This window comes from Amblyomma americanum, chromosome 1 (assembly GCF_052857255.1).
Source record: "Amblyomma americanum isolate KBUSLIRL-KWMA chromosome 1, ASM5285725v1, whole genome shotgun sequence".
In the NCBI taxonomy this organism is placed as follows: Eukaryota; Metazoa; Arthropoda; class Arachnida; order Ixodida; family Ixodidae; genus Amblyomma; species Amblyomma americanum.
The window spans coordinates 323726909-323741384 of NC_135497.1; the positions used below are offsets into that span (position 1 = coordinate 323726909).

General features: G+C 43.1%; 1 protein-coding gene across 2 annotated transcripts; it reads left to right on the plus strand.

The window, feature by feature from the left end:
- Window positions 1-2201: 2201 nt before the first annotated feature.
- Window positions 2202-12878, plus strand: LOC144115412 (uncharacterized). Of its 2 annotated transcripts, XM_077649804.1 has the most exons (9): window positions 2202-2439; window positions 3715-3795; window positions 5477-5566; window positions 6323-6442; window positions 6598-6731; window positions 7009-7183; window positions 8695-8861; window positions 11868-12068; window positions 12409-12878. In XM_077649804.1, the coding sequence occupies exons 1-9, from the start codon at window positions 2230-2232 to the stop codon at window positions 12515-12517; spliced, it is 1287 nt and encodes a 428-aa protein (XP_077505930.1). In that variant the 5' UTR covers window positions 2202-2229; the 3' UTR covers window positions 12518-12878. The 2 variants fall into 2 exon arrangements, with proteins under 2 accessions (XP_077505930.1, XP_077505931.1); XM_077649805.1 differs by lacking the exon at window positions 3715-3795.
- The last annotated feature ends 1598 nt before the right edge of the window (window positions 12879-14476 follow it).

Sequence of the window (14476 nt, forward strand, 5' to 3'; positions counted from 1 at the left end):
GGACAGTGGACTCATCAAAATAGCTGTGTACAAACGATAGCGGTATTGTCCAGGGAAATCCGATACCAATGTTGTGTGCCTCCCCTTTGCTGAAAGTAACGTGACTTTATAAGGTGGGAAATTCACAAAAGGAAATTCACAAAGGCTGCACGTTTTACAGATAAAGGTTCATCCTGCAACACTTAAACGGACACTGAGGGCAAATTGAAGTCTATCTCTATCGATTGATTACTTCCTTCTAACGACAAAAAAACAATTGTCACCAAAAACGGAGATTTTATCAGCTAGAAAAATGCAAAAAAAAAACGAAATTGAGGTTTTGCTATCAGCGGCCAACTTCCCAAGTAAAATGCGTTTGTCGACACCGATTTTGGGGCGCAGATCCCAAAGGCAATGCTACACTGCCATTCAGTTCAAAACAGAGGCAACCAGTCCTTTTCGGTAGCGACGTCACGAGTTTGAATCGAATGGCGGGGGGGAGGGGGATTTTTAAATCCATTTTTCTCGGCGATAAGTGCGTCTCTTGCATCCGGACAAACGTCCAAGCCAGAAAAAGCCAAAGAATCAACTTTTACTAATTAGAATAATTGCTTTCACTTTTCTTCAGTGTCCCCTTGGGGAGGAAGGCAAGCAGCGATTGCAAAAATCGGTCCCCGAACACACGCATTTGCTTTGCCCTTTGTGACCCAGGTGCTTATTTGCGAGGCGTGCAGATGCCCTCACCAGATGACGCGCTTATACGTAAAATGGAAGAGTGCGAGTTTGTGACGGCGGACGAGAGCCAGTTTCGTTCTGGACTTGCGAGAGCAGAACACCGCCAACAAGCCGGCACCGGCTGTGGGATTCGGATTGCCCCGGTTTGGAGCCAAAAAGCACCAAACAAGGCCGCTGAGTTGCTTTGTTTAATGCACGACACCGCCCACGGGGGGCCGACGCGCGTATATGTACTGCGCTCCCTGTGACTTGCCCGCGAAGCTGACCTTTTCGGTAGGATGCAACCAGCACTTTGAACTCTTACCTTGGCCAGCCGCCGCGGTGGCTGAGTGGTTATGGCGCTCGGCTGCTGACCCGAAAGACGTGGGTTGGATCTCGACTACGGCGGTCGAATTTCGATGGAGGCGAAATTCTAGAGACCCGTGCACTGTGCGATGCCAGTGCTCGTTAAAGAACTCCAGGTGGTCGATATTTGCGAGCCCTCCACTACGGCGTCCCTCATAGCCGTATTCGCTTTGGGACGTTCAACCCCATAAACCATTTTCCCTTGAGTTTTTCCCCTGATTAGGCCAAAATGCCATCCCATTATGATTAAAGACTGTTCCTTCTCATTATTATACGGCACTGTTCTTTTCGCAATATACAATGATGGAGGGGCTATCATGCGTGTATACTTACTTAATAATATACACCTTCCCGCAAGTATGCGGCATCGAGGGTATCAGCCTTTGCATGCCAGACATTGCGTTCAGTCGTTTCATTTCTCTTTTTAATTGTACTGACGATGCTGTTTGATCATGAGGATGCTTTGCTGCGGCATTTTTGTGTGAGGTGTATTTGGCCATGCCAGTGATTTTATTGTTTGAGCTGAGTGCGTATACGGATTAATGTGCCACTTCCACTACTATCGCGTTCGGCCGTGGGCCGGTATAAGAAGATGATATGGCTAGCCTGAGAGCTGGCTTACACTCTTATCGCGTAACCTTTATGTATATCTTTATCAGGGTTTAACCTTTATTTTACAGGTTGCACGGCTTAACGTTTTTATGTTTTCCTTCTTTGCAAGGTTTAAACGTTTACATACTTCTTTACAGAGGTCACAACCGAAATTTAAAGGTATGTGGTTCGTGTATACCTTTAGCCTTAACCTATATATCTGATCGAGTGCGTGCCGTATACATATATGTATACGTTTATGCCTTTGGGAGGTTGGCACATTCGGCGAGAAAGATCGTAAAAGGAGGTTGAGTTCAAATAGCGCGCGCTAGCACATTGGATTGGAATGGCTTGCTTCGGGATGAGCGACTTAGGTGGCTAGGTCGGCATTTTTATGGCAGTCAAACACAATCCTGAATCTTTCCGCAACTGTAAGCTACAAATTGTAGTAATTTAAAGTATAAAAAGCTTTTTAATGCTTGCTGTTAGGTGTAATCAACTTTGTAGCTATCTGGGTGTTTCCTATGAACGATACAAGCGGCGCTGCAGTGCTGCTTGTCACCCTGCTTGAAGGCGTGCATGTGGTGCGTGTGTGGTATGCGTTTGCGATGCCTGTCAGGCAGAAAGACATTTGCGGAATATAATGCGGCCGCTGCAATGAACAGCAGTGTGAGTGCAAACAGTAGATGGTGGTGTGTACCGTCGACATGGCCGAGGACAGACTTCGATGCGACTACTGCGACTACTGCGACCACAGCCTCAGCACCCACAGCAGGATTGTCGATCTCGGCGAGTATATAGTTTCGTTTTGCAGCAGTTGTCTGTTCTCAAAATTTTCTGCCTTCAAAAGCAAAGTTGCCTCTCTTATAAGAAAAATAAGTGTCCTAGAAGCAAGACATTGCAAAATTTTAACTGTTTTGTGTTGTATTTTGTTTTCGCTGATATTGACAGGCTTATCCCGCGCCCAAGTATTACACGTTTTGATTTCATGGGCGCGCATTGCTTCTGTTGCAAAACATTGACACGCTCTCAAGAAAGAAGTTTTACGCAACATGTTTCGACTAATGTGGTGTTTGCAGTGCTGTTTGCGCTAAAAGCGTCGGCCACCAGCAGACTGTTATTGACACCGCAGTCATGGGCTCGCCCCTGACAGGGGATGGAAGTTTTCCTCTCTGCGGCTCATGTGTCTTGCGTCCCGCGCTCGACGCATCCGCCTAGCCGTTCACGCGTTTCCGTGAGAGCAGTAGGGAAAATATGCTCAAACTGATCGACTTTTAGCAGTATGCCCCTTCACCTGACAGCCGAGTCCACGAGAACTAAACAAAAGGGATACTTCAGATGCATGCGGCTCACCGAAGCACAGTAGCACTGACTGCGCGCACGTGTCAGCTGCTTGTTACCGGTGTGAAAAAAAAAAAGGTCTGTGGCTTCTGCTCAAGCAGTGTCAGTCTCACTTAGCGGGTAGATTGCTCCGCGTGGCCACAAACCTGCGGACTGCCGTTGAATCACAGCCGTTCATGAATCAATGCAGAGTGGCGCACTGAGAAAAAGGACCTCGACGTGATGCTTCGTGTCACCTGCCCCTTTGCATGAATTTGCTACCGGCTTGGCCGCAATGGTGCTCCGCACGTGCGCAGTCACACGGAGCCTTGTTCACGCACAATGTGAATGACCCTCTACTGCATCTTTATTGTACTCCTTGCTTAGGTGTTATACTGGCGCGAAACACACGGGCCTACGCGTTGGAAATTAAACTATGATATACAGTGTCAAACTGAATAATCTAGATGACGAAGTAACACATCATGATGAAAATAAAATACGTCCAGATAGAATCTTAATATTTTTTGTTTGGCTGTACATCTTTAAAATGGTCTCTTTACGCATGGCAAGAACCGTAGAATTCAACAGAATGTGTACCTGGGAACTTTGAGGCTCGGGCTGATGAGAGCATGCTTTCACAAGATACTTAAGCCCATGGAGGCCACGGTGTGTGTCATTCATATCCACAGAAGTTTTCTATTTCGAAGAGAAGGTGTAGCATGGTGTTTTGTTTTTCTGCAGGCACAATTATGCAAGACACTGAGCAGCAGAGTAATGCATTTTCATCTGTGCTGTCAAGCTCTCAGCCTGGATGTTCCAAAGGTGAATCAGCTGTCTTTCTGCCCGCAGTATAAACTCAGTTGTAATACTCATCAGTGTGGATTTTGCGGAAAGACACTTGTAACTATAAATTTTACATCCTGGACCAGTGATAACAGCTTGAGTTTTAGTTGTGATGCCTATCGATGTCTGAATTGCTTATAAGTTCAGCAGGTTACCCCTTCTTTCTTAACTGTTTTGGTTTTAAGCTCCTACACCATGACCACAAAGGTCATTAGTGCAAAAGCACCCATACGCTCACCAACACTGACAAAGAGTCTTGACCGGTCTTGTTTTGCACGACACCTAGCAACAGTGGCGTCATGTTGGTTTAGAAAAAGCATAACAACATAGATGCCTCCGTATCTGGTCTAGCTGACCCTGAATTTGGCCCTGCCCAACATGATGGTGGCCTTCAAATATGGCCAACCTACACCTAATTTGACCTTGGCTGATTTGGACCAAAATCCATGTCAGGCCATAATTTGCCTTGCCCAACACAATAGTGACCTCAAAATTGAGGTGGGCCACCCCCAATAATTTTCCCCACCCACCTGGGAAATTTGACCTTGGTTGATTTGGACCAAAATCTATGTCCAGCCATAAAATGAACTGCGCCCAACATGATAGTGGCCTCTGAATTTGGCCCCGGCCACTCCCAATATTTGGCCCACCTACTTCGAACATTTGACCTTGGCTGATTTGGACCAAAATCAATGTCCACCCATAATTGACCACGTCCAACAAGATGATGTCCTCTGAATTTGGCCCAGCCCACCGCCCAAAATTTTGGGCCACCCACCCCTGAAATTTTTTCTTGACTGATTTTCAGCAGAATCAATGCTCACCCATAATTGACCGCACTCAACACGATGGTGACCTCCAAATTAGGCCCTGGCCATTTCCAAACTTTGGTACGAGCCACTTCCAAAAATTTTACCTCGGCCAATTTGCACTAAAATCGATGTGCAGCTATAACTGACCATGCCGCACATGATCAAGTAAAGCAAAAAAAAAAACAGGTAAAATCAAGTGAAAACCTTGAGAACTTTTTTAATGAACGTTTGCGATGAATGTAATTAAGCTTGGGTTCTTTTGACCTGTTTGAAAGCTGGTGTCTTAGTTATCAAGTAAAGCCAAAAAAAACAGGTAAAATTAAGTGAAAACCTTGAGAACTTTTTAATAAACGTTTGCAATGAATGTAATTAAGCTTGGGTTCTTTTGACCTGTTTGAAGGCTGGTGTCTTATTTTTTCCCAAATAAAAGAGAGTGGTTATGCTACTGACTGCCATATTTTTTTTTGCAGGATTGTGTTCATTGCACAGGTGATAAATGCTGAAATTTTCTGCCTTTTGAACAGGAAACATTCAAATAAAATTGATGTCACTGCTATGACACCTTTAATGCTGCAGGTGAATAGAAGTGCAGTACCTCGACAATCTAGTGCTGCAGGATTTGAACCAGCCATTACAGTGCAACTCAAGCTCATGAACTTTTTCTCCTTAAACCAGATGGACCCTTGCATCCTTGAAGATTGGACAGAATGCATATTTAGTGTTTTCGTTGCATGATGGAAATTCTGACTAGAATACCTAATTGATAAATGGTCGATCACTGTTCTATCAGTATAGTAGTTGTAGTAAAGTTGTAAACTAAGAAGGCATAAAATTTTTGTTTCATGCAGACTCCTGGCCCTGTACAAGTGAAGAAAGCCCTGTTCAATGCGAAGACATCACAGAAGGCAGACAAGAGCCAGAAAGTTGTTCCCATCAAGGTAAAGAATTATGAAAGGGAGATAGTTGCTCTGACATTTTCAGAGCTGTGCTTAATATTACTAGTAGCATTTTCTCAGTATATGCTCATCTGCTTAATCTAACAGTGAGCTAATCTTACATATGTGTTCATTTTAATTGACCTTTCTCAGGAATGCAAAAACATTTAGTTTAATAGTATTTTCATTTCTATTTACCACTTCTTATCAATGTAGTTGTATTTAGAAATGGCAGATGCAGGCTCTAAATTATACAAATTATATGCTTTAATTATAGCCCCAGTGCAGGATGCACACGGAGTGACTTCTACACAAGCAGTCTCAAACCAATGCACCGATCCACCAAGAACAGCTAGGTCAGCAAGCATGTCTGCACATTGTGCAGGTTTACAACGAGGCATTTCTGGGCAAATACTTAAGTCTATTGATGAACACATTGACCTGGACATGAAGTGAAAGTAACAAGAAAAAAAAGGAAATTAGATGGAGCGGTCAAACCAGAAAATGTGATATAAGATGGGTTAAAACCGTACAAGAAACCTTCGTTTAAAATCAATGACAGAAATGTCTGTGCTGAAATTAAAAGATGTAAACATTTTAAGACAATGAGAGGAGACAACAAGGAATGATTTTGCTCCTGACCAAATTTTGATGCACATAGTACATTGTATTGCATGTGTTTAAGTGACTATATACTGAATTAGGTTGCACCGTATTGTTATTGATGTTTTGTGCTCATCTTTTAAATGTATTGTGCAGAGTGTCTTCATACATAGACTACTGCTTCAGCGACATGTAGCGGCACCGCCAAAAAAAAATATTCCTGTTGAAGAACCTAGCCTGGAGGGCACAAAGGAGGTGGTGGTGGCAGAGTTACAGGTGGGCTGAAAATTTTGAATTTCAAATATGAGAAGTCCAGACCAGTGACGTTTACATTTTATGCCGGAGGGGCATAAAATGTCTTTGTTTTTGTAAATATAAATATAATATAATAAATATAAGATGTCTTATATGTCTTTGTTTTTATGTTTTAGTTATTGGCTTCGGACACCTTAAGCGGCGTGACCTACAACACTGAGAGGGTCATGTGCTTCCTGAAAGTGACCTTCCAAGACCACTGCCAGCACTATGTTACCCTTTGCCAAGTTATTTCTTGGGAGAAGATATCGTAAGCATAAAATTATTTTATATAAGCCTAAATTGTAGAAAAGTTCTCAGTAAAGCATCTGCTTCTCAGCAGTGGTGCAGAGTAAATTTAAAAATCCAGGCATGGAAATATTGATTTTGTCATTTTGTATTGAGGGCAGCATACATCACAGTATTTTTTGCTGTCAAGCTTTAAAAAGTAACGCAGGTTTAGCCACGTGACTTTGTTCCGGAACCATTTCCCAGACAGCTATACACTGAAGTGAAGTAAGCCACTTTTTTTTCTGTTTTTTTTTTAGTTCTAGACAGCTTTGTGCTGAGGCACAACTGCGTTTTGAAAGCACAGTGGATAAACTGGAAGTGAGGCTTAAGAAAGCTGCACAAGTTTTCTCGGAGCAACAAGGCCAGGACACCTCACTGGTGCAGATTTCACGTCATTTGCAAGGTTCCTTGGATCACTTTTTGATTACGGAGGTAAGTTAAGATTCTGTCTTCTCTCTGCATACTGTATTCAATAAGAGGACCCAACTGAGCATGTTTATAAGTCTTCATGTATGAAATGCAGTGTGAAAAATAGACATCAGCAAAAATAATAGCATAAAGACTGACTTGAAGTTCTTCTGCACACATCAATTACACATAAGTATGTATCTTGCAGACAGGTGCAAGTTGTTTTACAAATGCAGGGTTTATGTGGATTCTTGAAAACCCTTGGATATGGAAATTATGCTTCCAAAGACCTTGATAGTCCTGGAATTTCTCTGTGGCCCTTGAAAAGCCATGAATTTATGGTGTGTTGAAGGAAGCAGCCACGAAAGAGGTCTTGCACTCGCTGAATTGTTTCTTTTACACAAAAATACTGATGCTCTGAATAATTCCACAGGCACTTTTGCAGCAGAGAATTTAATCTGTGCTACAGTGACTGATTCCACCTCTGAGCAACTCAGCATCGGAAATGAGTTCATGTGTGTGTATGTATGTATTTCGTCTTTGTATGAATTATTCGTAGCCGGTCATTTTCGGCCATTTGTTAGACACATGTCAGGAGACATTATTGTATGAACATCTTGATCAGCTACGTTTTGTCATGATTGTTGCTGCTTTTCCAGCTGCTTCTGCAAGCCACTAACCAATAAATTGCTCATAGTTAATCCTTAAGTTTGGGGTAGTGATGATATTTCTCCCTTTTTGTGATGAGATTAAGAATAGCTGATCTACCTGACAACACCCTATCATTAATAATGCATACAAATGCCTGCAGTTCTCTAGTGATTTCTCTGACTGCACTAATAACACTAATAATTTGTTAGCGCCTCAGCCTCATAAAGGGGCGAGATGGTGTATCACAATGGAAAGAGTTGAAAGCGTGAAAAGAGCGTACACGGCAGGAGACACGGATGAGCGCTTGTCCGTGTCTCCTGCTATGTGCATCCTTTTAATGCTTTCAACATTTTGCACAGCAATAAAGTCCGACGGTCTTTGAAAGACTGCTTAGAAAAAGGCACAAGGCTTTTACAATGTCCCTGGTGAGCTTAAAAGAAAAGAACTGGAACTTTCATGACTGCCTAGACTAAAAGGCACATTTGTTTAAGCTGAGCATTTTCTGTGGTAGAAATTTCATGTGCACTGAAGGGTACATTTCTGCTCTGAAGAATGCTGCTTTCATAAGCTGCCCGATTCGTTTGTCCTTGAAAAAATTTGCACAATGCCATGAAAGTCTGTGAAAACTTGAATAATTTTGCTCTGAACCCTGCCTGCATGAAATCTGCAGATGCTTGTAAAAGTGCAAATCATGAAAAACGTCTTTGGTTGGGGAAAAAAAAACGAGTGAATGACTTTTTTCTCCCAATCTAGAAAAGATATCTCTTTCTCATTAAGGGATAAGGAGAGCATAAGCACAGTGCAAAGAAAACATAGAGCAGACCACTGCATTCACTGAATTTAGTAATCTGATTATCTTGGGTCTTTTGCAATTCTACTTACAGACTGCACTACCTACAGCAGTACAAGTTACTATGCCTCATGTGTATACATACAAGAACCAGTCTTGGATATATGGAGGCACCCAAGCTGAGGTCATCGCTTTGAAAAACAAGAACATTGAGTGGGCCTTCATTGTATGCCTTCTGGTGTACTACCTGATAAACCTGAGGTACATGCATGCATTTTTGCAGACTGCTATTTTGGTGCAAAAACTCCTTAGACCTCAAGTTCAAATCCCACCTGGGGTTATCTCCAACCGGTTGAAGTGCTTTTTGGCACGCTCAAAGAAAAAAAACTGTCCAATCAATACGGTTACAAAGAATCATCCTGGCACAAAAGACAGACGTAGCAATATATAATTTTTTGGCAGAAATAACTTTTCCGTTATATTGTTCATACATTATGAATGTATATTTTGTATTTTTAATAAAGTGCTTCTTATTTTTCATTCCTTTGACAATAATTTGTTTTGCATCTGGGCAAAGGTTTGAGAGCCTATGCACTTGCATTTGTCATGCTTCTGCATGCCGAATAAGTTCGCCATTCCATCTGTAGCCATACGCCACCGTATACACGCGGACATTGTAAACATATGGATCAGGAGGGTGACAGACCACTATGCAGAAAAAAGCACGGTTAACCTAACTCTTTCTTTGATTAAAGGGCACTAATCATATTTATTATATGCAGTGAAATGAAATTACAGTTCGCTGCAGATGGAATCCGAAGCCACAACCACTGTATGTCCTATGCGGTGCTCTTAGTTCATTAAGAGATCATTGCACCAGACGTGCCGAGGTTGTGGGTTTAAATCCCATGCAGCTGTGATGTGCTGTATTTATCTGAAAGGTTAACTTTAAAGGTTTACAGCAAGAGTACTGTGTAAACTTCTAATTTAGATTGTTTTCAGATACCTTTAAGTAGACATATACTAAATTTTCAATTGTATGCCTTCAATAAAAGTTACACTCTTGGAGGTTGCAGGTTAACCTCTGTGCTAAAGGTTGCTGTGTAACCTAGAAAAGTGCTGTGACCTTTAATATATAGGTTGCCATACATAAAGGTTACGCATAGCCTGTAAATTAGAACTACAAAATTTGAAAATGTATGCCTTCAATAAAGATTACCAGATTAAGATTGATATCCCTGCAGTGATCCGAAAAAAGTGTGAATGAGTTGTAGGTAGCGATCATCGATTTAAATCTATGCAACTCCGACACACCGTTAGAGGAGTTGAATGAGTGAAACATTAATACTTTAAATATGGCTATGGCAGCAAAATTGACTCGTATATGGCAGCAGCGTCGCTACGCTACAGTGTGTAAAGGCAGCTGCAGGTAGTGCACAACGGCGGTTAGCTTGCAACATTACAGTGTTTTTCTTTTCACGGAAAAAGTATCCTGAATTTCGAAATAAAGCTCGTCGGCTATTATGTTTAAGGGGGGAAGAGGGTCCTAGAAAAATATTTTTATTAATGAAGTCACAATTGCGAAATCTTCTGGGAACAGGTATTTTTACGTGCTGATTCCAAATATGGAATTTAATTTCATGTGCAGCAATTTTTTGAGCACTTATACAATATGTTATGTAACTTTTTGTGGAGAGCTTTCAAGAAATCCTGCTGCAGGGAACTTTCTAAAATGCATGCCATTGGTTTCTCTTGACATTAAGCTGTGCAATAAAGCTGAAGTTCTCATCCTGCCTGTCATAGAAGCTGAGTTATAGAATTTTGAAGTTGTCACTTCATGAACAGGAAGACAAATTTTTCTTCCCGTTTGTGAAGTACGAAATTCAAAACCCTTTAACTCAACTTCTGTGATAGGCAGGATAATAATTTTACCCTTATTGCATAGCTTGTTGTCAAGACAAGCAGACGGCATACATTCTAGCAAGTTCCCTGCAGCAAAATTTCTTTAAAGCTCTCCACAAAAAGTTACATATTACATCAAGTCCACAAGGACTTGTACATTAAATTAAATTCCATATTTGGAATCAGCATGCAAAAATACATGTTCCCTGAAGATTTCGTAATTGTGAATTCATTAATAAAAACTTTTTTTTCTAAAACCAGCTTCCCCCCTTAAAAGTTAAAATTTTGGGCTTTGTGGCCTGTCTGTAGGTGCGGGCTATACAGCATTTTTTTTCAATATCGCCAAATAAAGCATCAAATGGCCAGGTGTGGACTATGTACCGGAAATAACGGTAGTTGTTGCAGGGAATGAGCAATCTAGCATTTGAAAATGTTCGATTAGCACATTACAGTCCAGCATTCCAAAGCGCTGTGTAAACCAAGCAGAATGCTGAGTTGGGCGAGTTGGCAAGGGTTCATACTGAAAAAAAAAACGGCAAAACAGACGGACATGATGAAAGGTGGACACAGGACGAATGCTGACTCTCGAGGGAGACTATCCAGCGGAGCTCGGTACATCGTCCTGACTGGGCGATGTCGTAACAGGCAATTGCAAGAGCATAGAGATCATTTATCTAATGGCAACGGCTTGTCTTGTCTGTTGACTCATTGTCAAGGGTGCGAAGTAATGAAGAAGAGAAAGAAAAGGCGCACTGCTTTGTTTTTTTACACAGAGATACTGTACACCCACCAAAGAGGTTATATTAAAACGAGTGGAGGGGGCGCTCGAAAAGTGAAGCCGGCACTCACTGGTGCGGCGCTGATGAAGATCTGCCTTGCGCATCAGAGAACGCTCTCATTCAACCAGCCCGGCCAGCCAGCCACGTCAACCCGCTCCGCCGGCTCACCAGCCGCGGCTACCGGGACGTCCAGTAAATGTGGACTTCCTACCACAGTGCCATGTTGCCAGGGGGAGAAAACAGGCAGAACGTGTTGCATCCACCGTGCAGCTTAGTGGCTCCGTGGTGTTTTGTTGCGGTTGTGCTAGTGCACTGTTTCTTCAATGGACAGCAAGCGACTGCATTGTCAATGGTGGGGTTGTGAGTCGCATTAGGATGTACGAATCGCATCAAGGCGCCGGGAATAACGTCTAATTTGTATTTGCGTAGCAGTGTACTAGCCTTGGTCGCTTGCACCTGGTCGCTCCCGACACCATACTGCTTGTGCACGAACACAACTGTGCAGATTACAGAGCGCTTTTTAAGCACTTTATTTTAGCGGAATGCAGCACATACCAAGGCATGCTATCATGTTTCCATGTAATAGGTTTCGTAACAGGATCCTGGTTTGCATGGTGCGTGAGAGCGTGTGGTACGGCGGGATGGCTGGGTGCTCAAGGATGGTGGCCGTGTTTGTTCAACGCATTTTGAGCCTTGGTGCTTCGACAGGACCGGGAAAACAACCAGACTGTGACCTGGCAGCGTTCCTAGCATCTTTCCGGCATTCTCACCACATCCCCAAAAGCCTGTGAGTAGAAACGTGGCCTCATGTAGTACGTAGTATGGTTAGTGGAGATGACTTGCTTTTAAGCTTCTTTAAAAACGCACTGGTACAGGATCAGTGTTTCTAAAGTTGTTGATGCTGGCTCTCCAGCACTGCATGGCTACGTGAGTATCGCAGTGCAAAGAGGGTCACTGGTAAGGAAAGAACGCAAACGCTCTATTGTCTCTTTTTTTTTTCTTCCTCTCAGGTTTGGTCTCTCTTGACAATCGGATTTCATGTTTACTTTGCTATAACTTTACGGCTCTGTATGTAACAGGTGCTTGAAATCCACAAGCTTTCACTGACTCGTATGCTTTCCTTACAGCAAAAGAGAAAGCGTGACCCCCCAAGTGTCGGATGGTGCCCGCAATAAGTCCCGAGATGAGCGAGGAGCCGGTGGAGCCCGAAGGACCTACAAATGGAGTGGATCATGAGTCTACAGTTGAAGTGAGTTCACCAAGCTGGGATTGGTGTTGGCAAAAAGCCAAAGATGCAGAGGGACAGGTCAACCAACTGAGAAAAAAGGTCAAGACATTGCACCAGACAAAACGAAGACTAGCGGTGCAGTGCAATAGTTCCTGCGAATTGGTCAAGGAGCTGAGAGAGAAGAAGCTCTTGTCAAAGAGAGGCCTTGAGGCTTTTGAAGCCTCCTTTTCTCCTGACATACAATAGCTCCTTGGCAGAGCCAATGAGAAGACAAGCAACAATTATCCTCCTGAACTATGCGCATTCGCATTAATGCTTCACTTTTACTCTCCCGCTGCATATGAATATGTAAGAGCTTAAGTTCAACAATGCTTTGCCTGCTCAGTTCACGCTGCGCGAGTGGTACAAGGCAGTCAATAGTGACCCTGGGTTCACATCTGAAGCGTTTGCGTTGTTAAAAAATGTGCTGTAAGGCTGGGACGAGCCATTGTTTGCAGCTCTGATGGTAGATGACATGTCCGTCAAGAAACATGTCCAGCTTGTCAGCAACAAGGTAGTTGGCTGCGTTGTCATTGGTACAGAACTGTCTGATGACAGCCTCCCAGAGGCAACCAATGCTTCCATGTTTATGGCTGTTACATAGAAATTGAGGTTGAAAGTCCCTCTTGGATATTTTCTCATTGAGTCCCTTTCTGGACCAGAAACGGTAGACTTAGTGAAAGAGTGTCCATCAAGAGTCACATCAGCAGCAGTAGAAAATGTTTCGCTTGCATTTGACAGAGCTGCTTCAAACTTCATCATGGCAATGTGCCTCGGCGCGGACCGCAGCTACCATTCATCTACGTTCAGCACCAGTTTCGAGTACCCAACAGAACCTTCCAACAAAGATTTGTGATGCTTGATGCATGTCATATGGTCAAACTGATTTGAAACTGCCTGGGATCTGTGAGTCACCTCATTGATCTTGAAGGTTCACATGTCAGGTGGTGTCATATTGAAGCTTTGGAAGCATTGCAGCACAAAGAGGGGGTCCACATGGGGAACAGGCTCACAAAGAGCAAGCCGAACCTTCATCTTCTGTTTTTTCCACAAGAGTTCATCTCTGGTGGGAAAAACAGAAGATGAAGGTTCGGCTTGCTGTTCTAACGCTGAGTTCTTCGGTCACTGACGCACTTGACTATTGTGAGTCTACACTGAAATTGCTGCAATTCCAAGGTGCGCGTGCCACAGCAAAATTCATATGGATGTTTGATTGTCCCTTTGACCTACTAAGCTCAAGAAATCCCATGGCACGCTCATATAAGGTTGCAATGCACAAGGAGAATGCAGCTTCTTGGTAGTCATTTCTCCAGGAGGCTGAACAGTATAATAGGAAATTGAGAGATGTGAATGGAAAACTAGTGACTGACGGACTGAAGAAAATGGTTTGTTGACATGCTCATTTGCATGCAGAGTGTTGCAGCTTTGTTTGAAGGACTTGTTTCGACAGGCAAGCTCAAATACCTCCAGACACACAAGATGTCTCAAAGGAGACTTTTTGTTTATGTACAGGGAAGGGGTGGCTTCAACAACAACCCCACGGCCTGCCAGTTGAAAGCTGCATATAAGAGTCTTGTTCAGACCGAGCTTATCTAATGCAGGAAATTGCTCCCAAGATGTTACTGTTTTCAGTCTGTCCACTGCCACTGATGTGGCTGAACCTCCAGTGGCAGTAACATCGCAGAGATCTGTGATATTGGAGCCTTTGGACGATGAGCATGATTAAACTGACGTGTGGATTTTCCCAAGTGCCTGTCAGCAGTAGCAAACTCGGTTGTTCCCTTATTGCAGGATTTGTAGCTGCCAAAGTTCCTGCTAGAACACAATGTGAGGACTATGTGGAAGCAATGCATTCTAGTGAGCTGACCAGCCTCATTCGTGCAAAGAGCCGTAGTGGGCTTTGGAGGGCTCTATGGCCCCTTTTTTAG

What these genes read in the sequence shown, in the direction of transcription:
- LOC144115412 (XM_077649804.1), top strand. Translation starts at nt 2,230, where the DNA reads ATGTGGTGCGTGTGTGGTATGCGTTTGCGATGCCTGTCAGGCAGAAAG. An exon ending in AGAAAGTTGTTCCCATCAAG is followed by an intron (nt 5,567 to 6,322) that starts GTAAAGAATTAT and finishes TGTATTGTGCAG; the next exon opens with AGTGTCTTCATACATAGACT. An exon ending in ATCACTTTTTGATTACGGAG is followed by an intron (nt 7,184 to 8,694) that starts GTAAGTTAAGAT and finishes TTCTACTTACAG; the next exon opens with ACTGCACTACCTACAGCAGT.